At 36.6% G+C, this 27,868-nt stretch overlaps 1 protein-coding gene and 1 long non-coding RNA gene across 9 annotated transcripts in view; one reads left to right on the forward strand and one right to left on the reverse strand.

The window, feature by feature from the left end:
- Window positions 1-27,616, reverse strand: part of LOC135690198 (transcription factor 12) — a 56,453-nt gene extending 28,837 nt beyond the window's left edge. For 7 of the 8 annotated variants that reach the window (XM_065207675.2, XM_089116252.1, XM_065207679.2 and 4 more), the window contains exons 1-7: window positions 27,475-27,616; window positions 23,291-23,356; window positions 20,631-20,706; window positions 15,503-15,543; window positions 8,492-8,594; window positions 2,031-2,080; window positions 42-93 (exon numbers count right to left, since the gene is read on the reverse strand). In XM_065207675.2, the coding sequence (XP_065063747.1) occupies window positions 42-93; window positions 2,031-2,080; window positions 8,492-8,594; window positions 15,503-15,543; window positions 20,631-20,706; window positions 23,291-23,356; window positions 27,475-27,528 (442 nt within the window). In that variant the 5' untranslated portion in view covers window positions 27,529-27,616. The remainder of the gene's footprint in view (window positions 1-41; window positions 94-2,030; window positions 2,081-8,491; window positions 8,595-15,502; window positions 15,544-20,630; window positions 20,707-23,290; window positions 23,357-27,474) is intronic. The other variant, XM_065207680.2, reaches the window with a different exon arrangement.
- LOC148960644 (uncharacterized) lies at window positions 13,435-27,752 on the forward strand. The gene is made up of 2 exons (XR_016145350.1): window positions 13,435-17,479; window positions 25,566-27,752. It is a non-coding gene; the product is annotated as an uncharacterized LOC148960644 (long non-coding RNA).
- The last annotated feature ends 116 nt before the right edge of the window (window positions 27,753-27,868 follow it).

Genomic DNA, 27,868 nt, shown 5'->3' on the forward strand with positions numbered 1-27,868 from the left:
AATGACAAAGATTCCAGAACGTTATCATTGCAACAACTCACAATCTGGACTTGACATTCCCACTTCGCTATTGCTTTGGAAACCGCCAATTCCCTAAAAAATAATCATTTGTGAAAAAGCAATAATTTTTAAACATAATCAACTTTTTTCAGAGTACAGGGTTTAAGCTTTGCTGGAGGGAACTTCTAGAAGCCACACCCAAAATTACACCATACATTCTTGCGTTTGCGTTTAAGACTCTTGCGCAACCGGCATGCTTTGCGACTTTTTTTTCAAAAGCGGCCTAATATCGTTCTGCATGAAAATACAAAAGACAATCAATTTCTCAAGACAGCTGTAGCTAAGCATGTTGATTGCGCAACAGCCTTTAAGGATTCGGCGGGCATGAAGAACCCGTATAGGTATAATGTTTTGCTGGATGTCATATTCGTAGGAGAGCGTTCCCTGACCCTAGGCGACCTGTAATTCATGTTTTCGGTCACTGGCTTTTTGGGCCAAGGATTGTAAGAGATCCCGTGTGTTGTATGACGCATTATACTTTTTCTGAGAATTTTCGCTGCTCTTTGGCAGCCTCCTCAGAATTCTTGCTAGGGAGGCTTCAGAAGGGCAGCGAAAATTCATAGAAATATTTTTGATCGTGTATGTGTGTTTTTAAATACGGTTTATAAACACATTAAAGGTACCGAGTTACCTAAGTATGACCTGTAATTCAATGATTCAGTCATAAAACTCTTCGATGTGTATGACAACGAGGGTAGTCGGATTATCCTCACCGGATTGTTAAGCTTTGTCAAAGTTGTGTTTATGAAATAATCCAAACTATTCATCGACTTTGAAATACTTGTCGGAATTGCGCATTTAGGACAATAAATAGAAAAAGGATTTTCCACACTACCAAGTAAAAAACTGCCCAAACAAACATATATTGGCTTGTTGAATGAGGGCTAAGCACCCCAAAGTCTATGTTAGTTTTAAAAAGGGGGCTGAGCAATAATTGCACTTTTTAAAAACCATTTTTAAAAATTTGGATATTAATTATTCATTTACATATTTATCTAGAACCGTGCCATTTGTTTTCTCGAGATAACAGATGACAGAACAAGAATTAAATCTTCCATTTTCAACATTTTTTAATGGGAAAGCAATAAATCACAAATGCTAAAAATCTTGATGGCTTAAAACCCCTGCCCACGATTAAAAGAACAGTGCAGTCTTTTTGAATTTTCATTACAATCGCTTTCGATAATAACAGAAACTGTAAAAATGTGTTATAAATTTAGAATAACATCTGGACATTTTCAGTCGATTGTATGCCACGATAACACAAAATTGTAATAGAGTTCTCAAGTTTGACGTCACAAAAAAATTATTCTTAGAATTTTAGAATTTGGACCACATAACATGAAAGAACAACATGAAATAGTCCCAGGTATGCAAAATCAGTTAAATTTGTCAAAAATCGGGTGAGCTACGGCCAATAGAAGATTTGAAGTTTCTAAGGGATTACTGTTATTTTGGTTCAGTTCATAAAGTTATGAACTGAGACCAAATTACAGAGGTTTGATGGGGCAAGAGCTTGTGCTCATCTGGACATATCTCAGTCAATTCGTGGAACATTTGACTGATTTTGCAGATTTAGAGGTATTTCATGATGCTCTTTCAGGTTATGGGAACAAATTTCAAAAACCTAAAATAGAGATGGAAGCGATTCATTGACACGATACTATAGCGAGGGGACGTGAACTGCAGACATCATGAAAACCATAGGTTGAAATTACCAAGACGGAAAGGAGTGACCATGGGCTTGGAAAAACGATTCGAGGAGCCTAAAGTATTAATGGATTTGCCAACATCTCCGCAGGAATAAAGGACAAGAAATAACTTCTTTTCGTATCACAAACAACAAGCTACCTTTCGCCATACATAACAAAAAATGAACTGGGTATCCAATGACAGGGGGCAGGGTTGGGGAACGTGACCCCCCTTCAATCAATTAAAGAAGAATCTGAGTTGGAAATTAACGAACTTACCTGGCCAGTTCCTGAAAATAACATCGCTGAGAATGGGTCTTTTGACTTTCCTGGCAAATAAACAAGATACTGATGATTACAATCGATTTATCATGATTGATTAATATGATGATGGTCGATTACATTGACCATGATGATAAGGAAAATTATTGATGGTTTTGATTGATCATGATTGATTAATCATGATTTATGATTGTGACTGATTGATCAAAATTGATGATTTCGATTGGCGATTATGATTGATTAGTAATTGATAACATGATTGATGATTATAATTGACAATGATCGATCATTGTGATTGGTGGATCATGATTGGCGATTATGATTGATTGATCGATGATTATGATCATGATTATGGCAATAATTACAGCGATAAAGTTCATGATGTCAACAACGACGAGAAAAAGGCCAGTTGTCGACAACAATTTCTCAAAATATAAAACTGTGCACTACATTAAACTATACAAGCATAATTTACTGTAATTATTCCTATAATATTCTGCGCTTTCCAGAAACAACCTCTAGGGCTAGGCCGAATTTCGTTGCGGTCAAAACCAAACCGTGGTTTCACTTTTTTTGGCAAGATTAAAAGGGTTCATGGCAAAGTTAAACAAAACTCAACCGTCATTTTAACCATTGCTCGAGATGACACCAAAAACTCATGACAAATCAACAACACTGTGAGAAACTTTATTATCAATTTCAAGCCAAACAAAAAAAGAAAATTGGCACTGAAAGGCTCTTTAGTCGCAAAGCTCGCCGGTTGCGCAAGAGCCTTTAACGCGGGTGAACTGTCAAATCCTACAAAAAGTCATCAAACCAAACGAAATTTGGTGCCCTGTTCATTTCAATATAAAGTGCTCTCGAGTTATTTCAAGCCAGACAAAAAATTTGTTCCTAGGCCAATTCAATATTGGAACTTTTGATTTTGTTCATGTTGGAAAAAACGAGGAAAATTCATTTGTATAACGCGGACGACATTTCGATGTTTAGTTTTACTAAAATTCGCGAGAGTTTATGCCAAGCCGGAAAAATTTTAGTTAATATAATCAAAGTTTATAACATAGTTTTAAATCATATACAGGGTACAAAATGGTAAGACGGAACGACATCCTCAATTTAAGTTAACTTAAAATGGCTTAATAGTTATCAAAAAGGAAATATATCCACCATAAGCCTAACGTCTGTTTTTGTGTTTCACGAAGCACACGGTCGTTATGTACAACAAAAGATATGCCTTGTGGGTAATTAATTATTTAACAGAAACTCTGAAAATCAACAGCTGTTGTGAGTTTTTAAAAACATCTGCCCCGCTTGTCATGCATAATTAATGCCTCGATCCTCGAAAAACGCACAGTTCGAGGAATTAAGCACGGACAAAGTTCCATGTTTTGCCAAAACATGCAATTGAGTAGGTTCCGGGGAAAATGCAACATTCTCAGTAAACTTTACACATGTTTATATGTTTACGACTCAAAGTTTTCAGTTATCATGTATTTTAAAAATAAGAATTACTTTTTCACAAATATAAATGTATTTTATCAACAACTTTTGCTTAGTGGGTTATAAACGAAACTTGACAATTCAGAGGCCCCAAAGAGACGAATTCTTAGATATTTATGAACAAATGATATGAAATAAACAGTATATATATTTGAATATATAAAATAAAATCTTTAACGTTTATAAACTAGGATATAAATGATAAGGAAACATGATATAACTAATATGATTTACGATGGTAAAACAACTTTCATAAAGAAGAACTCTGCAATAAAACTTGTAGCTGAGGTTTCGAAAATTTTGGGAACCCTAATTTTTATATAACGTTTTCTTCAGAGGTTTTGAAAATAGAGGCATCACGCAATTCATTATCCAGTATTTCATGAGAATACCCATTAAAAAATCCTTCATTACTCAGCTAACATAACAAATAACATTTAAACTGAGAAGGCAAAATAAAGCCAAAGTTAAAAGAAACTCATATCAGGATGAGTGAGCATTTTCTTGTTCCCGGTGTTGATTTTAGTCAGGCCAGACTAGACCTTTACTGGCGCCTGGGGCCTACTGTGGTCCATGATGACGTCACTAAAACTGTGATATCAATGATGTTTTTGCCATAAGAAATTTTGTCTTTTAACATTAAAACAACATCGCTTAGCGAAGGAGATATGGATGTTTTTGCTAGAATTCAGTGTAGACACTATGGATTCTTGTCGGTGTTGCACATCTCAAAGACTAACAAAAGTTCAACAGACAAAGTTTGCAATTGAAAATCGACTCAAGACTCTTCACAGCAGACGAATCAACAACCAATTGCGTCCCAATGGCTATGAAAACACCCTACCAGCGACAAAAGTTGATGTCCGATCGTTGGAAGAGCTGTCCGACAAACAGCAGACAGCGAAAACTAAAGAGAGCTGATTGCACTCGGTGCAGCCAACGGGAAAAACAGCTGTTTGAAAACCTCAGAAAAAACATCGAAAATGAAACTTCGGCATGGAGCAAAAGAAAGTCTGGCACTGTCCTGGGGAGCAATTGTCTGGTTAAGAGGGAAGGGCTGTTTGAAAAAGTTTCGGAATAGTCGTACCAATTCTGGGAATGGAATCGAAAATATAGAAGTGGGAAGAACTGTCCAAAGAAAGTCGGTAATAAAAATGTTGGTTATGGAAAAAATCATGGTTGTTGATAAATCATGATTAAAAGAGATGATAATGATTGAGTGATTAATTGATGATGATTCTATGATTGCAGACGATTAATTGTTGATGACGAAGGTTATGATCATTATGATGACTAGATAATAACAATGATAAGAATTGTTGATAATAATAGTTATATTGATCATGATTGATGACGATGATTGATGACTGATGATGATGACCGATCGATCAATCTATTGATTGACGGTGATTGATCGGCATGTCTAGAATGATTAGCGTGATTAATGATAACGACTGAGGGTGATGGTCGATCGATTGATACATTGATTAAAGACGATTGCTCGATATGATTAGTGTGATTAATGATAACGACTGAGGGTGATGGTCTATCGATTGATACATTGATTGAAGATGATTGCTCGATATGATTAGCGTGATTAATGATAACGACTAAGGGTGATGGTCGATCGATTGATACATTGATTGAAGATGATTGTTCGATATGATTAGCATGATTAATGATGATGCATGGTGATTATTGATCCATCAATCTATTGATTGCCGGTGATTGGTCGGTATGATGAGAATGATGGATGAAAATAGCTAATCGATTACTGATAGCTGAATCTTGATACAGATCAACTCCAGATATAGATAATCTAGTTCTAATCTTATAATCCGAAAAAAACATTTTGAGTTCGGACAGCATCCTAAAATTTGATCACTATGAACGCACCTTGGCCTAATAGGCAGGTGAACATGTCCTTAGACAGCTGAAAGATAAGGCAAACCTGTTGGTTAAAAACACCTGAAACTTTAGGAAAACAGGAATATTTTCTCTAGGAAAACAGCTGATTTCATGTTATAAAATATAGATGCTAAATATTTTCGCTGACAGGTAGAAATATTGTGTCACAGCCAGAAAAAATCGCCTCGAAGCAAGACGTACATTCGCTTTGGTTTCGAGAAAATTGTAGCTAGCTTGAAGCGAATTGTAGCGCAAATACAGGGCTAGCTTAATGTTAGATTTGATGCGAGTGGAAATGTATTTATGCGGTTAAATTGAGAGGCGAGAAGTTTTCTGTGAAAAACTGGCCTAACTGAATTTGGCATCCGCTTGTGAAGACTAACTGAATTGCGTCAATTGAGAGCATTCACTACGTTGAATAAAGCTAAGAATGTTGTTTGAAGAAGAAGTCATCGATTGTGTGTTTAATGTAAGGTCGAAGAGAAACAGGAGCTTGCGAGAAACTCGCAGTTTGAGAAAGCATCCAAAAAATGGATGAAGTGTTTTTACAACAGAGCTGTCTGAAGTATTATCGAAGGTGGTCTACAAATTCCTGTCCGCGGTTCGATTGAGCTGAATGTGCGACAGAGGCTGTGAAATTGGCGCTTAAAATAGGGTGACGACCGAAAGTCTCCCCAAGAAGAAAGATTTACTGCTTTGAGAAAATATGGAAGATATGACGTAAAAGCACGTGTTTCTGAAATCCAGAAGGAGAGGGGGATTGAAAAGGTATGTATGAATAAATTCAAAGCTAGTTGATATTATATACAGGCGCAAAACTGGCTGGGGGCTTCAAAGCATAGGCAGGGGGTTCAAAAACAGGTTGGGGACTCAGAAAAAACTGGGGAGCATTGTAAAACAATATTTTAAAGTTTTCTCAATATTGCCTTGGGTTTAAAACTAGTTTTAATGATGAAATTTTCATTAAGGGACAATGTCAGAGAGTATTTTTTTGAGATATGTTGAATCTGCTTTACAAGAAAATGCGATAACATGATATGGGATCTGGGATTTGTGATGAGATTAAATGGGATTTGAAAAATTGCGATAATGATAATGATAATCTCGGTGATTAAGTTGATTAGCAACGATTAGTGATTAATGATTGGGATTAAGGCTGATTCCATAGTAATCAAAGCATCGCCAGGTGCAAAAACCATAATTAGTTATCAACGACGATAGCAGGAATCAAATTGAGTTGCTCAAGCTAACCAGAAATTTTATAAAGCTAGTCCAGAACATTTAGGTAAATTAAAGATGCACAAATATCGTTGTGTGCTTAAGCTGTTGGTTGGTGATTACGTTAAGTGTGAAACTCGAAGTAGCAACATAGAACCTTTCTGTTCTATACACCAACTAGCGTGTGCAGCTTTGCTTGTAAGGAATCGAGCACTTTATGACCGACCGGTAAACTGTAATTTTTATTAGACAATATCCTCTGTACACAAATAGTCTAGTAAAAAGCATACAAAATGCCTGATGATCACATTGAGCGTGAAACTCGGTGTAGCAACTTAGAACCGTCCTGTTCTATACACCAAATAGCGTGTACAGCTCTGTCTATACGTCATCGAGCACTTTATGACAGACCGGTAAACAGAAATTTTCATTTTAAATCGTTTTAAGCAGGAGTCAATCAACTTCAAGACTGTAGTTTTATTAAGCCGAGAAATACGGAGCGCAACATGTCACTGTGCTTTTTAAAAGTTTCTAACAGCCATTCTCTTGAAACAAATGGAAACGGTACTACCCAATCCGGGGATTAAATTTCATTGCAGATTGATTCCTCTTGATTTGTATTTATGAAATTAAAAATCCGGACAAAGATCTTCAGAATTTGGACACATGTTAGTCTAGACGAACTGTCCGTTGAATGCAGGTGTCCGTTGCAAGGATGGTACGTTGCCTTTGACTTCCTTCTATAACGCTTTGTGTGCAAAGAAGAAAGTGTGGACCAAGGGCAAATCCGGGGTTGGGGGGAGGGGCTTTTTTTGTATACTCGGTAAGCGGTTCTGAAGAACAATTTACAAGAAGTAGGTACACATCGCGACAAATGGCTGCACCCTCTTTAAGAATGCTGTAAATTTTGTCCAGCCTCGATATTCTCAAGAGAATTTCGTTTAAAGCCTGTATATACTCTTAAATTATTCTTAATTTTTTCAAATCTGATATGATGGGGGGGGGGGGGAGCATCGCCGCCTTTGAATAAAAACCACGTTTTTTGAAAAATAGGATATTTCTACTATGCGATTCCCTATTATGAACATGGCAAAACAAGAAACGGCTGAAAAAAGGAGAAACAAATATGCGAGCTGAGGCTGGGCAATGTTCTTATGATATTCTTTAAAATAGGATGATTCTCATCTTAAATATTCTTATAAGCAATATCTGTAAGGCCAATTTCCATTTGACTTTTTGTGCGCGCGGGCGTAGCGCCCAAATCTGAGCATGCGTAGTTAAGTGCTGCTGTCAAGTGGCCGAGCGCACAAAAAAGTTGAGACCCTATCAACTTCCTGGCGCTCATAGCTGGACGCAAAATCGAGACCACTTGATTTTAACTACGCATGCTCAGATTTGGGCGCTACCCCCCGCGCGCAATAAAAATGTCAAATGGAAATCGGCCTTTATATAAAATGTATACACCCTGCTTGGGGCACCTCTCGCCGGAGGTGCCCCGGCGTTTCTTCCTCGGTCTTTTCAAAAGGCGATCTTATTCGGCACAAAGTCGTTGAATTCTAACGGCGTTTTTCAACTGTTTCGTCGTTGTAATCAGAGTAACGATAGGGCCCCGGGTTGCGTTTTGAATTCCCACGAAAGAAAACCTCGCGGTAAGATTTAAATTATGCAATAAACGGCGGGAATCCTGAGCGAATAATCAGTTGAGACGCAAATTTGTTAGTACAGGGGGTAAGTTGTAAGGGGGTGTCAGATGGGGAGGCCCCAGTTTTGAAATGAAAGGATGAATATAAAATCAATGATGGGATCGAGAAAAACACGCGTCACAAACTCACCGGAGACGCTTGTAAAGTTTGCCGTAGAAAGTGCTTTTCTTGAACTTGTCAGCAGCTCAGAATCGTCTTCACCGAACAAGTTAGCGTTTTGCCCTTCGAAATTCTAAAATAAGAAGGAAATAACGAATAACGGAAGGAACAAACTATTGATACATAGAAAAAAACTCCATGTTCTACAGCGCCACATGACAGAATGCTAAACCCTTCAAGTGCTCAAGTACATAACATTCAATCCCGATGACGCAAGCAGTTCTCTAGTTCCATTAAAACATTACTTATAATAACTTTAAAAATAATTATCAATATACTGTAGGCGTTTCTACGTAAAATTCGGTTCAGCCGTATTGTGAAAGCTGTTTTCATAGAGCTGTATTCATTTACTTTGCATGGGAGATAATGTTTTTAAGCAAAACAATTTACAAAAAAACAGTATTCTACAATTACATATTCTTCGCTAAACGGACGTGTTGTCCTAAAATCTCTTCGAAAGACACGTGACTATTTGTTCCATGCTCCAACTAACTAAATCTAACTAAAACTAACCACCATCTCTTTCAGGCACGCCAAAGCGGGGGTAGGCACGCCAAAGTGGCGGTTTTAAGGGGGGCCAGAAGGGCATGGCCCTAGGCCCCGTGTTTATGATAGCCAAAAGGAGCCCCACATCTAAGAAAAGAGATAGAAATTGTAAAGAACAAGGGCCTCGCAGATGGTTTTGGCCCCGTACCCTGCAGTCCCTAAAACCGCCACTGCCCTCCCCCTCCCCCTCCCCCTTTAATGTTGTGGCACCGAAGATAATGGTTGCACACTTCCATAAAAGTTTGGCAACTTGTCTAGAGCCAACCAGCCGATCCTGTCTAGAGCCAAGGAAAAAATTTCGGTTTTTATGCTACTGTTTGAGGGGTTTTGTCAAAAGTACTACCATTTGAGGGTAATTTTTTGAAATTTTAGCGTTGGCCCTCTTTGACCCTAACCGGACCCCCCTGTCAGGCCATAATGGGAGAACCCCTCCCCCCGGACTAAACCCCAAACAAAAGAACTGTTAAAGGCGGACAGGGAATCCTTGAAGTAGACATCGTAGTTTTTGAACCACTTTGCTCAGTGGATACAGGTAGCATTCTTGTTGCATTATGGTTGAAGAAAAACGGAAAGCATACTTAGCTTAAATCTAAACAGAATTCAGCATGTGAAGAACCTCCACGAGGAGAATCCTTTACAAGAATCAGCTCGGTCAAAATGGGCCTAAGCATCCCCCGTTGAAATAAATCGTTATATCAGATTAAATGAACAATGCCCAAGAACGCCATGTCAATTCTTTGCTCAGAACACGCGTGCACACTTTGAAATCCATTAAAGATTCACAAAGGTCTTGATTTAATTCAAATCGTGGTTAAAAAGCTTTATGTCGTGTTGGGACGGTACATGCCTCACTGAATCTATTTTACATTCAAGATGGCGATGATTATAGTGATTAAGAGATTACTGATTGTGATGATTGATTATAATGATTATGATCGATCATAATCATGATTGACAATGGTGATTATGATCAGAAAACCGCTCAACCTTGCTCCATATCAGTAGCGTAGCCAAGATGGTAAGATTGGATGGGGGAGGGCAAAGGCGAGTTCGGCCAAGGAAAATTGGGGGTCTACACCCTTTTGAATGCAAGAAAATGCCCTTTTTCAAAGATATCTGTTTGCCATTGGAAGCGGGCGTTCAACCCCCTGTTGCCTCCCCCTCGCTATGATACAGCTCCAGATTAAACCTTGCTCTATTTGCCTTCCTCGAAATTTCCCTCGCATATAGAGATAAGAATTTCTTAGAAATGGAATTTAAGTAAATCATAATTGATTTGTCTTTTCGCTTTGTCAGGAAAAATAAAATTTCAGGCATAACACTTATATCCTTTCACTTCACCTACTTTTGTCGAGTCACGCATGTCCTTTCCAAAACTACTGATTTTGGGTAACCTTCCTCCAGCTCAAAGCCACGGATCCATAACGTTTCGTATTATGATTATTATTATGATAATCCATTGATCATGATGATTATGATGACCTTGATAACTGCTTTAAAAGTCTATAGAAATAAAGACAAGACTCGGAAATCACATAAGCCGATGTGAAGGCGCTTGTGAATGAAATACATGTCGGCCATCTCTCGCGTTCTGCGGTATGCTATGAAAACATGTCAGAATTTAGACATATTCACACCTAATGAGAAACTAAATTTAGGCCAATTCATTGATTTAAGCCAGGCATTTCGCACCATATGAACGCTAACATCACGTGACTTAGTTCTGGCACCCTGAACCTGTCACGGGCAGTTTTCTATAGGTAGTCCAAAGGCGTAACAAGGACGTTGACTGCTTCTTTGAATCTAAACATGCAGTAATTCTGAGGGGGAAATTCCTCATTTCGATCCTCCTTTCGATGCTAGATGGAACTTTTGTATAATAGCACTTAATATTTTTGTCGTTTCGTTATATTTTTATCTAGTTTGAAAATTTCTTAATATTTGTCAACAATTTTACGCCGGCTTTTCGCATGAACAATACGGTCAAATATATTGAGCTTCCCTTAACCCATAGCTTCATTGGCCTAACATAGACTCAACTTATTCCGTAGATTCAGCTCTGTAATTTGATCCTCCGCCTAAAAATTGTAGCCCAGCAAATCGGTTAAGGGGGTGCTAAAATGCTAGACCTGTGAATATTTTGCAGCGAAATTGTTCTTCTTTGTAGAGCCAAATAGAATTTAATAAAATAAAATATGTTCCGCTAAACCAAATAAACGTGCAAAATAGGTCTAATCTAGCAGCGAGGCACGTTCGTTGTCATATTCTTGAATACTTATTAGACAATTTGGTATGGAGAATTCAAATCTCTCAGTAAATCAAGAATTTGTTTCTATGCGTACTAAACCCGACAATTCCCCTCAATTTGCCTTTGGCATTTTTCTCTTTGGTTTCTGGCCATCAAAAGGAGGGTCTGACCTTCCGGCTCTACAATCCTGGCCGTAACCAAAATAAAAAAACATTTCGAGTCAGGCAAGATATTAATTTTGCTGAAGGCCGTGTTGCTGTCAATCAAAACAGATTTAAAATTAATGCTTTGAAATCATTAAAGATGCTAATCTTTCTCAAAAATAGCAGCTAATCCTCTGAAAAGGCACGTTTTGATTACTTCAACTGTCGAAAAACACGATTTTTGAATTAGAACCGTTCATAGACGCTGGAATAACGATTTCTACAAATTAAAAACACTGTGCTATTATTAAAAAACTCTGGTCGTAGCTTCTCTGGTTAGTACAAAAATCGACGCGCAGAAATTCCCTCGGGATCTGCCTATTTACCGCGCGATCAATCAGACCGGAGTATGATTGGCTAAAATAAACCTGTCAATCTCTGCACATCCAATCAAATAACATGTGGTGATTTGGACCGATCAATTTAGTTATAAGACAACCACGTGTAGGAACATGTGATTGTTGGCTATCACTGCCAAAAAACGCCAGTTATTTGTGGCCTATATGAACGAGCAATGATATTTACCCCTAAACCGAAGTTTGCGGCCTATAGTATTCGATTTAATAACAGCTCCACACACTTGGTACACAAGCCTTTTTGTTCTGATACTAAAATCTGTTATCTTTTTGAAAGTTGCCATCTTATGTACACAAACCCAAACCTTACATGTCAAATTTTTAGTATTTTTCTCATTCAATAACAAAAATATTCAAAATCGCCGACATCGATAGATTTGTTCAGGGCGACTAAAAACAACAGATTGAACAAGCCCACAACAACTTTCAACCAGATAATAGAATGAGGATATTTGGTAGGTAGAGATTCAATAATCCTGAAGACCAGGCATTAAGAAAGGTATCGGCCTGAAAATAAGAAAGATTTTGGTGTCACAAACCAAGTTTTACATTTTCGTTCTTGCTCTTTCAATTGTGAAAAAATCACCAGTAAAACTTGTACTTGGAACCATCAAGAATCGTGTTGACACTTAATCGAAGCTGCAAAAATAGGCCTGAACGATCGAAAGAATGAAAGAAAAACAATCCATGAAGAAATTGTGATGTGTTTTACGTAAACTTATTCTTGAAAAATGGGGTAAGAGTCCTAACGCTTCTGTAAAACTGCAAAATACCACAGGAGGGTCCCTCATTAGATGATTTTGTCTGGTACAAAACACTGTTCAGCTTTTGTTCAGTAATTTCACATTATGTTTGAATGAGGAAGGTCGAGCCCATCAACTTGCAATTCTGTTGGCAAAATGACGAAAAGGGGTCCGGTGTGGACAGATTACACTTAAGTCGAAGAAGTTGAGAGACGACTTGAAACTTTGGAATAAGCTTTTACACGATGTTATAAACAACGTAAATCTTGACTGGGTTTTATATTCTACAATTGAACGGTCAAATTATAAAAAAACTTTCTCTCTTGCAAGCCAAAGCTTCAAACTTCAGTTTCCATGAAAGTCCAAGTGAGGTAACAGGGTAGCAGATCTCAGTTTGGTGCCCTTAGTTATTGTCAAGCCAGGTATCTATTGTGATCTTTTCATTTATAACAACTGCCAGCTTATTCTGTCAATCTTATGGAAGAAAAAACTTCCCTAAAACAACACAAAGCCCGAAAAAAGCAAATTCATTCTTTTTATTTCTTCCCTATAATTGTTTTCTTTCTATTATATATGTCCTTCACTCTATTTTCTTTAATCTTTCTAAACTTCTTTTTCCGGATTCCTTCTCTTTCTTTTACACTTAATTCTTCCAATTCTTCATTTTTCCTTCATTTTCTTTTCCCCTCTTTCTTTCTTATTCATTCCACCTAGCAATCTTCAAAGCTCCTATAATTTTTGCCTTTCCTTCTCGTTCTTTCACACTTTCCTTCATCCTTTCTACTTTTCTTCCTCTCCTTTCTTTCTTATGTCCTTCATTATTTATCAATACATCAATTATTCCCACCATTTATTCCAGTTCAATTTCCTTTCCTTTCCTAAGCTGTTTCTCCTTCATCTTTTTTCTGTTTAATCTTCGACCTTCCTCACCTCTCTGTCTTTTGTCCATCTCATTAAGCTCACTGATAGCACGAAGAAGCAGCTTCGAGTAAGAGACTCCATCTACAGTTTTATTCTCCACTGATGAACAATACATCTTTAGGTCTCTAGATTTCACTTCAACTAGTCAGACAAACACATTCAGTTCCGTTTGAGAGGCCAGACTCGTGTTTCGAGTTGTTTTTACTAGCTTAGATAGTTCTTTAAATCTATTACAAAATCTGATTTTTGCCGTTAATTTTATACATCCTAAAACAAACGAAAAGCTACAAGGCCTGCTTAAAGTCTTGGTAAACTACTGCAATCCCCCTCTTCCCCCTCCATTGAAAATGCTAAATTTTACACAGAAAACTGTCAAGATTAGTTTTGAAATTAAAGGAGACATTAGCTTCTACGAGAACTGCAAATTCAAAGAGGAAACTTAAAGATCAGTCTAGACATTATATGAAACTTTAGCCAATACAAAATTGTCATATTCAAGAAGCAAAGTTTTGAGTTACATCTTGACTTTAAAAGAGCATTTGCCACAATAAAAATGTCATATTCCACGAAGCAACATTCAAAGACAAGCCTTGGTATTATATATGAGTTTAGTCTTCAGAAATGTCTTATTCAACGAAGAAAAATATGAAAATATGTTTTGAATTATGGGAGATTTTAGCCTTGATAAAGATGTCGTATTCAACGAAGCAATGTTTAAGGACAAGCCTTGGCGCTTTAAGAGAGTTAAGCCTCGATAAAGATGTTATATTCCACGAAGCAACACTTAACGACAAGCCTTGGCATTATAAAAGAGTTTAGCCTTGAGAAAATATCTTATTCCGCGGAATACTGTTAAAGTATAAATCTTGAGATTCGAAGGAGACTTTAGCTTCTAATGAAATGCACTCAAAGCTCATCCAGATTTAGAAATAAGCGAATTTGATCAGACTTGCTTAAAACCGCTTGGCTGTAAATGGCCAACGAAATACTGCAAGCAAAGATGGCAACGAGATTTTGCTGGCCAAAGCAATGAGTCGAATAAAGTATGGCATTGCGTGTTCAAGTTGTGTGAATTTTTAAGGTATCTGGCAACGTTGCAACAAAAGTTCAAGCAACTTTAGGAAATAACAGTCAAAACAAGACGTTTGCGAAACAAGCTTGGCAAGAACAGGGCCTGAGAATTCGGTTTACAGGAGCTAAAAATTGATGAACTCCTTACAATTTAACGGCAATGAAATGCATGGTTTTATTACAACATTTTGGCGGAAATAAGCTTATATGGAACGGACAAATGCGGAATTTCTTGGCATAGGATAGTGAAGCAATTGACATGAATTTTTGGCGTAACAACACAGAGAACTTCTTCGTTCTTTGCGGCGAAGTGGAAATAAATTTAGAAGCACTAATGCTGAATTTCCATTTTAAAACGATCTGCAAAGGTGGTTTCGAGACCAACACCCAAATATTTAATCTTCAAGTGAATGGCTCTTTCAGTTGCATAAACGGAGAAATTTTCAAGGAATGAATTTGGATCCGTAACAGCTTTTTGAGCGTTTTTAAAGCATCGGGATAAAGTTTCACGTTGAAATTAAATAAAACAGAAATAAACAAGAAAATATTTAAATTTATAACAATGATTTAATGCACCTTCATAGCTGCATGTAATTACTCTCCTATAATTAAACTTTGTCAACAAATATTTGAATTTGCAAAGAGAGAAATCAAATGAGTGCATGTAATGACTAGAAGGCAAAACCTAATGAAACACAGATACTACAAAAATAGGCTACAAAAACTAACAAACAAAATAGGGAAATACTAGCACCAGAGCTACAATTTTGCGTAGTGCTTTCATCTGAATCGAGTTTTTATCTAGGAACCTAACAGAATTATAACGCGAAAGAACAAAAACATTGATGGCAAAAGGAAGATTACAAAAATCAAGAGGACAAAACGAAACTTACTCTTGATTCGTACGAATTCCATCCTTCCTCCATTGTCGATCCTGTAAAAGCAAGCGGACAAACTAAGATAGATGTTTGTACCACGATAAAATTCGATATCTAAGACGGGGGTAAACGCTTGCAGAACGGCAGTATGAGCCACTCAGCTATATTCAAACGATCTTAAGAGGGCGGCATCTTTTCAGATTCATGATATGCAAAGTACCTACAAACTGAGACGGGGGTCAGCGTTTGAAAATATAGTCTCGTACATGCAACTTGAACAGAGGCCACATTCTAAAATGAATACTCATCATTTTCCACGTTGAAAATCTTTCACCGCCAAACCGCGCTACTTCTTGCGGATTTATTCAGCAAATATGGATATTTTTGGCATTCTGGCAATGGAATAGGTGTGTTTATAATCACTTTTTTACTAGAATGGCGATAAATATATCTGAAAAAACATTAAACTTGTACTGCGTCGTAGTTGAAAGTGCCGCGCGAGTGTTGCCTATCCGCGCGACCAATATTCAATTGTCACAGCATCCTGTACATGCAGCGATGTTTTAGAGTGCATCGTATTGACAAAGAGAGAAAAATGAAGGTTAAAATTAGATGCTTCTATATACTATCAGTTGCATATGCATAAACGATAAATTATACGGCAAATTCATAAGTTTAGGCCGTTTTAATTTCGTCCTTCCAATTCAAACAACGAGAACTCCACCTTTTAAACATTTTAAATGTTCTTTCAAAACAGAGTCAAAACTGAAAACATAACAATGGATAATAACGAAAGAACGACAAGTTAAAACCGAAATGATACAAAATTCTTGTTATCTCTTCTTAGTTCATTGAAGAAACATTTTCACTAATTTCTTAAATTGTGTTAAATTGTGTGGAATTTGCAATCTATTCTAGCCTCTTCGACTCACGAGTTACTCAAATGGCCTAAACAGAAGCCAAAATGTTAGTGAGTCACGTGGTAAGGACGAGAACAAAGAAAACGAAACGTCACTGGACGAGCCTTGACACTTGTCAATCAATCACCAGGCTCACTCTGGATATTTCCGCATAACGTGCATTAGACGCAGAAAACCTCGAGAAAACGCGAGAATACTAATCGCATTTTCATCTTCGCAATAAAAGAAAATAGAACTTGGGTTTACTTCATAATCGGCTTTTTCCGATAGAGTTTCGAGCAAATTTGAATATTCACAGTTTTTTGAAACGGGGTGAAATGTTCCAAATACCTGCTGATACTCAGGACGGGCGTTGATGTTGCTACTAAACTTAGTGAGAGATGCAGATATTTTAGCATTACAAGTTCTTTGAAAATAGACGGCACAACCTCCAGTGTACCAAACAAGGTATTATCACAAAAGGCGCACAGCCATTAAGATTTTTAAGAAAAAAGTCCAAAAAATGCTCAGGAGGAACTTCAAAAACTGGGGTAGTTGCACCCCCGGCAAATTTTGATATTGAGTTTTGATTGACAGCGCTTTGAAAGCCATACATTTTTAGGCCAGAGTTAAAAAGTGTGATTTCTCTAGGTCCAATTTTTAGTAAAAATAAAAGACACTCGTTGCATAATTAAGATGGTAAACCTCATCTGAATAGATAGATAGTTTGCCAGTGAGAGCAATAACTTTTCAAAGAATTGGAAAAAAAATAATCGTTTGGTACAAGATATTTGAAGTCAAACAGAAATTAAAAAATGTTGTTCAGCTTAGTCAACTTAACAAATTGTAAAAAATTTCCAAAACTTAAAGGGTGCCAAATAGAAAATATTCGCTTTCTACCAGCATGAAAATGTAACGATTTAAATGGAAGGCGATAGCTTAGCCAGTTAAAATGTTTTCACAAGAAACTTTTGTCAAAAACTTCGAGAGCAATCCCATCAAGAAAGATGAATTTTGTAGAAATTCAACATCGTTGTTTTGTTCTTACAGGCTAAAGAATTGTAAAAGCAAATTTAGGAAACTTCAAAGACCGGTGAGTTGAAATATTTTTTTCTTAAGAATTCATGCAATATATCACAAACTTCTATATATATATATACATTCTGAAGAAGCTTATAGCGAAACGTCAACCAAGTTGTTTTTTTATTGAGTATCTATTTATATTTTTAAAGAACTTTAAAGTTAGGAGCTATTGAATATATATATACTGTCTGCAGATTGAGTATATATATATATATATATTTTTATTCGATATATTTCACATTTCTCTTTACATTGAATATAAATAGCCTAAATTTTCATATAATGATTGTTGGCTGGCAATTTTTGTTGAGGTGTATTCCGTTACTAGGAAAAAATCGTGGGTTTGATTTAATTAGTCGATCTTACACGGCACCCAGCATTATTGGTTAGAAGGAAAGTGTCTCTGGCATACCAAACAAAGCAAAACACGTTTTTCTGTTCATATGAAATAAAAACTCAGCTTCTTATATATTTAAGAAACTTCAGTAAAGTCGTCGCAAACCTGACAAAATGTTTTTCTCTCAAAAAAATTTCAATTCTTCCTGAGCTTTAACAATGTCTTTGTGACATACGACCATCTTCATGTATCAAGTTATTTCAAGACAAAATTCTTCCGAAAATCTCTTTTATCAAAGATCGCTTTGTACTTTAAAATGCCAAAGGTATTCAAGTTGAAAAAACAATCGATTTTTGTGTTGAGAAGGTTTTGAGAAAGTTTTGAAATCAAGAGGTTGCTGAGAAAGTTCTGATGCTGGATCGGAATACAAAATCTGATGTAGCTAATTGGAATACAAAAGCTTAGAACAAAAGTTATGGCGCAGAATCTCTAAGATTATTCGCAACGTCCGACTACAGAGGCCATTCCAAATTTACTTGAATGAAAATAAAAATGTGCTGAGCAACGAACATCGAGCTAAACTCATCGTGTGGTAACCAGATTACCTTGTTAATGAGAGCAGGTGGCAAACGAGCTCCATTGTTTCGAGTTGTAACATAACAAACGAAGAAAAGTGAAACGATGACACAAGACAGGTGAATAAATAAAGTTTATCAATCCAACTTGAGTTGCTTGCTCAGCCTTTCGTGTTACTGTGGGTCGTTTTCTTTCATTTACCTGTTAAACCTGATGAATTCAAGAGGGAACTGGAAGTTGATACTTAGGAGATGTCGCCATTTTGGATTGATAGTTGAAAGGGGAGGTTGGATTGCGTTGGAGTATGGAATGGTTGATGATGGATAACCATGGTAACAGCGATTCATAAAGATGGCTGATTACTTTCTGTCATTTTGATGTAACGATTAATCCCCTTAAGTAATCCACAGTTATCGAATGTATTCCTATTGCAACTTCTATTAATCCGTTACGAATCTAATCAAGAACACGATTCTAGTTACATTTCGTGTTTGAATCTAAGCCTAGTAATCTGGCATTATCCGATGCAATCCTAGATAATCTGCATTAATCTAGCCTAATCATCTTAATGACTAGGTCATAATCCACAGTAATCTATGCCCATTGCTCCAGAAGAAGTATCCCATTTGTTCTTCGGAAACAACAACAGATTCAGCGAGCACTTTTATTTCTAACAGCAAACATGATTGAAAGTAGGCTACAAAGGCCGGTTGGCTACAAAAACTGAAAATTACGTGAGATTCTGAGTTTTGGATTGACTTAGCTGCCAATCATTTGCAAAAATACTATTCTAAATGATTGCAGCAGACACTTCAATACACTTTTTCAATTTCCTTAACAACTCTACATTCATTGGGCGCCAAAAACACATTCTCAAAACTTGATTGGACAGTTGGGGTCATGTGATCCAATTCAAACAATTGCCAAATACAGATTCTCAAAACTTGATTGGACAGTTGTGGTCATGTGATCCAATTCAAACAATGGGAAAATACAGATTCTCAAAACTTGATTGGACAGTTGTGGTCATGTGATCCAATTCAAACAATGGGCAACTGTCAATCAGCAGTGTTTGGTCACAGCCAAGCATTTAGAGAAACAAATTTACGTTGACGATGCTATTACATTCCGGGACAGAACATCATTTCAATTCATCTATAATCGCAGGCCTATTTACATAGTTACCCACAGGCCCTGGGAAAAGTTTTTTCTCTGACAAGTTTTGTCTAGACAGCAACATGGCACAGCATTTTATGCACCGTCAGAATTCAGGGAGACATGGCCTGAGTTGCCATAGTGAAGCCAGCAATCATATTTCAATAAGAACGGTGAAATATAGGCCATTCTCCCAAATAACACAGAGTCTGCGTGTTTTATCAATCGATAAATTAGTTGTTTCGTTTGTTGAAACGGAACACTAACCACCGACTAACTAACTAACTTCGGCCAATTGTGTACACTTAAACACAACAGTTCGGCCTTTCGACGATCGGACATCTTTGAACCTCTTTTATCAAAACGTTGGGCATGCAAGGTTATCTATACTCTACAACTTTTGTGAATTCAATTTCTAGATGTTCTCCTGAAAATATTGATTTTATTCTTAAAAGCAACAAATTGAGCCCTTAAACCTTCGACCTTCATTCCCCTCCACTGTTACAAATTTGTTCTCTAGTTGTCAAAGAAAGAATTGTTAGCATGGAGTTTTAGAAAACAAATGTTGAAAAAAGATCAACATCCGAGCTTCGAATTATCAAAAAATTACAACATCAGACCCCGGCAAAGTGTCTAGTCCAAATCAAAAATGGTGTATAAAAATGATCAGCAAATTTGCACAAAATATCAAAATATCAAAATAAGAATGATAATTACTATTTATTATTATTAACTATAATTATGATTAATATTCATAATAAAGAACTATAAATAAGAACTATCGTTAATATGATGAAATATGTGATTACATTAAAAACCAAAACTTTACTTCAAGAATGCATACATTATCAGCGAATCTTCATGGATTGCCGTAAAAATGATAAAACATTCGATTTTGACTATGCCAGAACAAAAACTGCAAAAATTATCAGAACAGCTGTATTAATCTGATAAAACTACCCATAATACAATGAAACATTGGAAGATACAAACTTCACTTCAAGAATGCATACATTATCAGCGAATCAGCATGAATTATCGTAAATATGATAAAATATTCGATAATAATTAAATGAAAATTAATTAGCCTTACCTGATCGTGTTGTTGAGCTCGTTTCTGTTGATCCGTTTGTTCTAGTTGATGAGGTTGATGTTGACTGTGTAAACATCTGGAAAGTGACACAGAAAATATGAAATTCAATTTCAAATTCAGCGATATTTTCATTTCAACGACTCCATTTGATTAGTTTTAAAAGACACCCAATTCAATTTGCATGCAATTTAATAAAACGTACTTAAAAACAACACCGTGAGATGACAATTTTCTCGATTTAACGACTTTCTAAAGTGAAAGTCTGAACAAAAAGAAAACAAGATTACGAAAGCAATGCAAGGATCACGAGAATAGCTCATCTTACTGAACTTAACTCCAGTCTTTGTATTTTTTTTAAATATAATTTTTTCAATCAATTCAAGTTATTGGGAATGGAGGGGTGATTCCGTTATATAAGTACGTTTAAAAGACACTATTTAAAAGGATGCCAAAATGAAGTGCCAGGGTGCCCGATACCCGGAGAGGCAGTAGGGTCGTGCCCAGAGGGGCAGTATGGTCTCACATCTTTACAGAAGAAAGGAGTTTTTTGCAAACTGTATTGTGATGAGTTACAAATTGCTCCTTGCTCCCACCTCCCCCAACTTTCCCAAAAGTTTGCAAATATTCTCCTTTCTTGTCCTTACGAACACCTGAAAAATACCAAGACCCACTTTAAACTGATAAGTTTGAAAACCATATTATTTATTTGCCTTTTCGCCTTGGATCTCCAAAACCATAAAACATTATTTAAAAATCGCCTCAAAAATATTTTTTCAATGAATTCTTATATTTTCAAGTTCATTTTATGAAATGAGACAATTCACAAGCCAAAATTGGCAACAACAAAATTGAAAAATATTTTTATTTTGTGTTATGTATATTGGACCAAAATCATGTATTATGAAAACTGGCATATCAGAGAGGTGATTTCAACGGGAGGGGCCAGGAAAGTCTAAGCTGGGGACACAGCTGGAGCACGCTTCCCCAACTTTTGGGAAAATGCCATTCTCAAAGAAGTGACATCGTTGAAAGTTTCTTTTTCTGAGACATATAGTCTGCGCTTATAGGAGAAAGCTTATTTACGAATTGTTGCCTACCAAAGCTAACAGCCTCATCCAGCAATGGGACTACATGAGCGTTGTCCGTTGCCCATGAGCGTTATTAAAACGTAACGACTACCAAAGCAACGTCATTGAAACACCTGGCGCTCGTTGCAGATATCACAACGCGTTGTAAACAGTTTTTCAAATGATATTTAATGGCGCGTAGTCGTTAACACCCTGCTTTGACAACAATAATAAATCAAACAAAAAGAAAACCACGCAGATGGCTAGAAAATCGCCCTTGTTTATTATCGGTGAGAAAAATGTAAACACTTGTGAAAATTCTCGCTTGTTCTGACAATTTAGTAAGCGAAAATCAGGCTGCCATGGGTGGAATACAAAATTCTCCAATTATTGAGTGAACATTACGACACGGATTTGTTTAAAAACTTTGCTTCACTGCCTGTAAACATATGTGTCATTCATTTTGTTAAAGTTCTTTGCTTTATGTTTTTTTGAGAGTTTTGCTAACCCCAACAAAATATCTAGACAATCCTTTAACAAGGCGGTTGTCCACGCACAGATAAGGGAGGCTTTGGAACCCTTTTAACTCCCTAGGGATTATCTTTGAGTAGGGTGACATTGTCAGGCCTTTGGCAAAAGAAAAATGCCAAAGAGGACTGGAGACAAGAGTTTAAAATGTCCGACTGTGATTGAAGAAACGGAAAATTAAAACAAAACCAGTCTAGATGTAGATTGAGAAAATAGAAATTTCTGTTACATATTCATTCTTTAGGAGCGACCAAAATTACCTTTTATCAAATATAGGGTAATGTTTTACCCTTAACAGAGCTGATAGGATCTGGGCGGACAGGGAGCACTGCAAAGCTAATTAAAACCTGAACGATATTGCAAAAGAGGAATCGAGGGTTGGCCTAAAACACCACAAACTGATAATGAGAATAGAATTTGTAACATTAAAGACTAGTGAAAAGTTTTAATGGTGCGATGTCATTTCCTTACGATTAAGAGTCCTACTGGCACGGGCTGTAAATGTCTGCCCGCAATTGACCATAAATCTTCGAAATAAGGTCTTCACTGGCACCATAGAAACATTGATTACAATTTAAATGTCATACACCGGGATGATACAATTTTTTTACAGCTTTTATCAAGTCTGGGCTCCGAATTAATTCACGAGCTGTATGACAAAAAAGCAGCACAACTATTGGACGGACTATTAGAATATTCAAGTAGCAATGATCCGAGACGCTAAGCTTGCGGAACAACATAAAAGCATGGTGTTTGACCTTAGAGAAAATATGCTTATTTTCAAGTTGCAAGTCGTTTTGTTCCGCTAATAAGAAAATAACAGACTGCCAAAAAGTGTGAGTTAACCCCTTCGTCAACCTTGCCTGTATCAATCTTTTCTTAAAACCACCTTACTTAGGGCCCTCTTCTGGTTAAGCTTTGAGGAAAAGTTTTTTTACTGGATACCTAATTCTTTCATAGGTTATTCGCACACGTCAGAGCGTTCATATTTGAGATCATATTCTCCTTTCCGGGTTTCAAGCCTTATATGGTATGCATAGCAAATAAAACAAATAACAGACTCGCCAAATATGGTTTGATACATTGTTGCTTTTCGTCAATGTGACTGACTAGATCAAGGTCCTCCTGTGTCTGAAAGAAAACTTCATCTTTTGAATGTCAACAGAACTATCTGGAGGTACTTAGTGTAATATCATTTGAAGAATGCATTTATCGTCAAATTAGCACACGGACCGGACACTAGTGAGACCAGAGGAGTGTCCGCTAAAGGAAAGCGTCCGTTTAACGTATAAATCTCCATTAAATAAAAGTTCTGAATCGACAAAGAAATACCGATAAAAGATACCCCAATTTGGTTATAAACTTCCACTATGTTTCTAAAAATTCAATTTTATAAAATCTGGTAATTTGGAATGGAGCTGTAAATAAATATTTTTTTCCATTGTCCGGTTGTGTCCCATATAGTGGAGCGTCCGTTAAGTAAGATTTAACTGTTCCTTGTACACATTTATCATAAAGCCAGGCTTATCAAACTGTTATTTTCATTGATAAAATAACCCTGAAAATATGTCCCAAGAATACACGCCCTGAAATCTCTGTTTACAAACGATAAAGAAATCACAACATTGGTTAAGAAGACTTTGATCCCTCATGCGATTATAAAGAGCCCGCTACCGGTTCCATCTTTTATGACAAACACAGAAAGCATTCGACCTTGTACATGCAGAGTAATCGAGATAATCTTAGTTTATAAACGGATTGTCAGAGCGTTAAAACAAGGACTAGCGGTATATTTTTGACGATGAATATTATTATCTTACCGGTATTTCTGTGTTCAAAGTATTTCAGTAGCAAAACTGGACATTACAAATTAGAATTTAGTTGGCATAAAAGGCATGTTGGGGTGCTGGGACAACAAATGGATTGTATTTGTACAGATGGATCTTGCAGCGCTAGATCGTAGCTCAGTTTTCTCATTAGATTGGGGGACTTTATGTTCTTAAGAGATAAGGGTGGCTTAAACCCGTCTATCCCTCGGCCAAGAAAGAAGAGGATGCACACAATTTAGGGTGGGGCTTGGTTTGGACCTTGCCCAAAAATTACTGCTACACTGAGATTGAACTGTACGAGTGGAGTTTGAAATGCGATAAAATCTTTTGGAGGAGCTGCAGCCACCCCGTTCGCTATCTCTCCTACGCCTTTGCTCAAATATCATGAGCAAGATTGACTGTTATTATATAATATCAACCAAGATGATCAGTAAAAATTTCTGCAACCTTTAATTTTGTCTTCAATCATCATACAATGTTTTTTAATCGATACTATTTTCATCAAAATTTCATATGCTACTCGCCTCTGCATGGGCTCCAACGTAGGTTGGAAAGTGGGGGGGGGGGGGAGGGAAGATTTGACAATCACAACAAAGGTTTTTGAAAAAAGCTCTATTGTTCACCAAAAAAGTGGGGGGGGGTCATTGCCTCCTGGCCCCCCTTTATCGGAGGCACTGTGTCAATAGTTATTTCTAAAAAAGAGGCAGAGTACTGCATAAGGGTGGAGGACAGTACCTGTTTTGTAATACAGTTTAACCCTTGTATCTCCAGCGTTTCTTTTTGCTAACAAATTTACATTTAATATATCAGGGGAGGGGCCCAGCATGATCTAGATAGGAGCCAGAACCCTCTGCTATTACCCCCATCAAGACTATTCTCTTCTCAGTACACTCATTTAAATGGGATTTTTTTTAAAAAATGTTCCTCCAGAAGTTTCATAAGGGGAAGAATTTAAGTATAACATGTCTTCTGATAAAAAAAATCCGAATCTGGAAAATTAGTCCTAGGTAAAACTGCAAATCCTCTGTCAATATTTTGAAGGAAAGACAATCGACCAAAAGCTTTGTCAAGGCAGGGGAGGAACCATCATTTCTGTTTCAAATTCTAATCTTTTTTGACACAAACTGCCAGTCAAAATCGAATTGACAGTCAAAATAGAATTCATGAAGTGATTTCTTTGATATATTTTTATTTCTGTCCTTTGTAACCGTAAACATCAACAGTCTTTACCGCCCTACTTAAATGACTAATATTTATTCGTTTTCAAAAACAAACTGAATAAAACCACCAGAATGTCAAAGAAATAATTGAGACATAACATTTAAATCAGAAAATTTGATGTTTTGTATATTGAAAAGTTTCAAACCAATTTCTTCCTCAAGAAAAAAGTGAAAGGGGAGCTTGTTACAAACACAGAGTCTCATAGCCCAGAAATATAGATCAAAATACTTGATGTTTATCTAAAATATAGATTCAGAATAAAATAATATTCTTATATATATTTATTCCAGGTTTTGGCTTTTGGTGAATAGAACAAGATGGTTCAAAGTTGCTACTCCAAGTTCCATGATTTTTGAGTCACCAGCCAAATGTAAAGCTCTGCCTATACGACATCGAGCACTTTATGACAGACTGGTAAACAATAATTTTCATTCTTCATATCTGGTTTTACATTTTAGCAATAAGCATAACTTATTTATAAACAACTGACTTCCTTAGTATTAAAACTTTTGTCAGCTTTTGGTAGCATTAAAATACCTAAATTTTATTTTATTTTTCAAAGTGGAACTTTATCTGAAAGAGATGCTCAGGTTATCCAACAAAATAAAAATATATACACTAACGGGACCATTTTCAGCTGAAATGAAAAAAATAATATCAATAATTTTTAATTTATTGAGAACATACATTTACAGTTTTACAGTATATATATGACAAAATTTAGTTTGTGGCCTAAAATTTCACCAATTCAAGTAACCTATTCCAGGTTGAAAAATATTAGAGGGAAAAATTGATCAAACATCATAACTATTCATAATTTATTTCATTCTGCAAATTGTGGCATAAACAGGGGGCATTAGAGATAATTTCATAAACCCTTAAAGCAAGAAACCACTCCCTTTTTGCACAAAGGCCCCTCCCTCTGAAGCTAAACCACTGCACTTTTCTATTAGACTTTTGTTACAGTTATAATTTTTGTCTTTAAAGAAATTTCATTTGGATGGACAGGGCAAGCCTATATATGGACATATAGACAGAAAAACTGTATAAATCCCAAAATTTTTGCAAATTCCAATCCAACCAATTCTCCCCCTGTCAATACAATGAACTGTCGAAATCCCTGCCCCCCGTTTTTAGCGGATTACCCCTACAATTTGAGATGACGCCGACCTGAATATGTAGGCCATTAATTTGCACAATCGGGTCGGTGTTCCTAACTCTTATAAATTTCTAACGAACTGGGCTTCTTTGCATTTTTAACATAAATCGTAACAACGGTTCTTTTGTTATGAGATGAGAGAGGGGAAACAAAGAGACCCGAGATGAAAAAATGCTAAGATTTCTCCGAAAATCGGCAAGGAAGGGCTTGGCCTGGAATAAAACGGAGCAAGAATGTTGCATCTCTTTAATTACCTGCCGTGGAATATAATTGTGAAAGGGAATTCAATATTGGGTAGAAATACTATCTTTTTGTTCATTGATAATAAAATTGGTCTTTATTTCGGAGAATCATTTTTTATTTTTCATGTGAAGTAGAAAAATACAAAATCGGGTTTAAACACGATATTCGACTTCCGAAAGGGTTACGAAAAAGTTTTGTTCGAACCAATAAAAATGTGCCTTTAATTTGCAAAAGTTGGTATTGGTTAAAGTAAAAATTCAAAAATGCGAGCCTTGTGCACGGCTAGAATACTGTAAACACGGAAAGAGCCAACATCCGCGTTTGGGTGGGATAAAATACGTGCATAATTTTTAGCAAACACTTCAAGGAAAGATGTGGTAAGAAATAAAGATTAGTGTTCTGTATCTAGAATGTTCGACAGCGAAATAACTTCTAGGCCATATTTAAATGTTTAATTATTGCGGAGGATGTTTAGCAGGAAAAGTTGTGTTGGAAAAGAAATTATAGGCTAGGCGGGCAGTAAAATAAAATGTCTTGTTTGCAAAAAGGTTGAATTGTTTAAAAATATTTTATCCAACAGGCAGTAGAAACTTAGTACGAAGGGAGAGTTCCCTGGGTTTGCCCCCATATTTTGCAGCGATAACCCGAAAATGGCAGTTATAAACAGAAAACGCGGCCCCGGGAGTAAAGGTTAAAGATTAAATTATGTTCAACAGGTCGAAATGGGCCTAAAGTGGGCTGAAAGAATATATTGAGTTATAAATAAAATACCCAACGAACATAGAACTTGTACTTACCGCACTGAAATCCAGCAAATCACTGAGTTCCTTATCCGTGTTCCCAAGGTTCATTATCTGTGGGTTTTTCTCAGCGATTTCTGTCAAAAACACAGTATGAATTTGCAGTTCGGTCTTTCAACACTATCAGCAGAAGTATTTACGATAAACTCCTTCATTCACCACTCCACGAAAAACATCATACGGCCTTCCCTTTTGCAGCAATAAGCATGTGTGCTAGACAGTTTTAAATAACGTACGCGATCGTATATAATGGGAATTATACGATTCAGCGATCTCTTTTGATCGCAAAAATAAATTTCATTCAATGAATAATAACGATCGAATTCTGGCTCGCGTGGCGTAACACAACTTTTTCAACCATCTTTCCAAAAGGTCGCGCAGCTAAAACGGT

This window comes from Rhopilema esculentum, chromosome 1, assembly GCF_057945365.1.
Source record: "Rhopilema esculentum isolate cy_ngs chromosome 1, ASM5794536v1, whole genome shotgun sequence".
NCBI lineage: Eukaryota > Metazoa > Cnidaria > Scyphozoa > Rhizostomeae > Rhizostomatidae > Rhopilema > Rhopilema esculentum.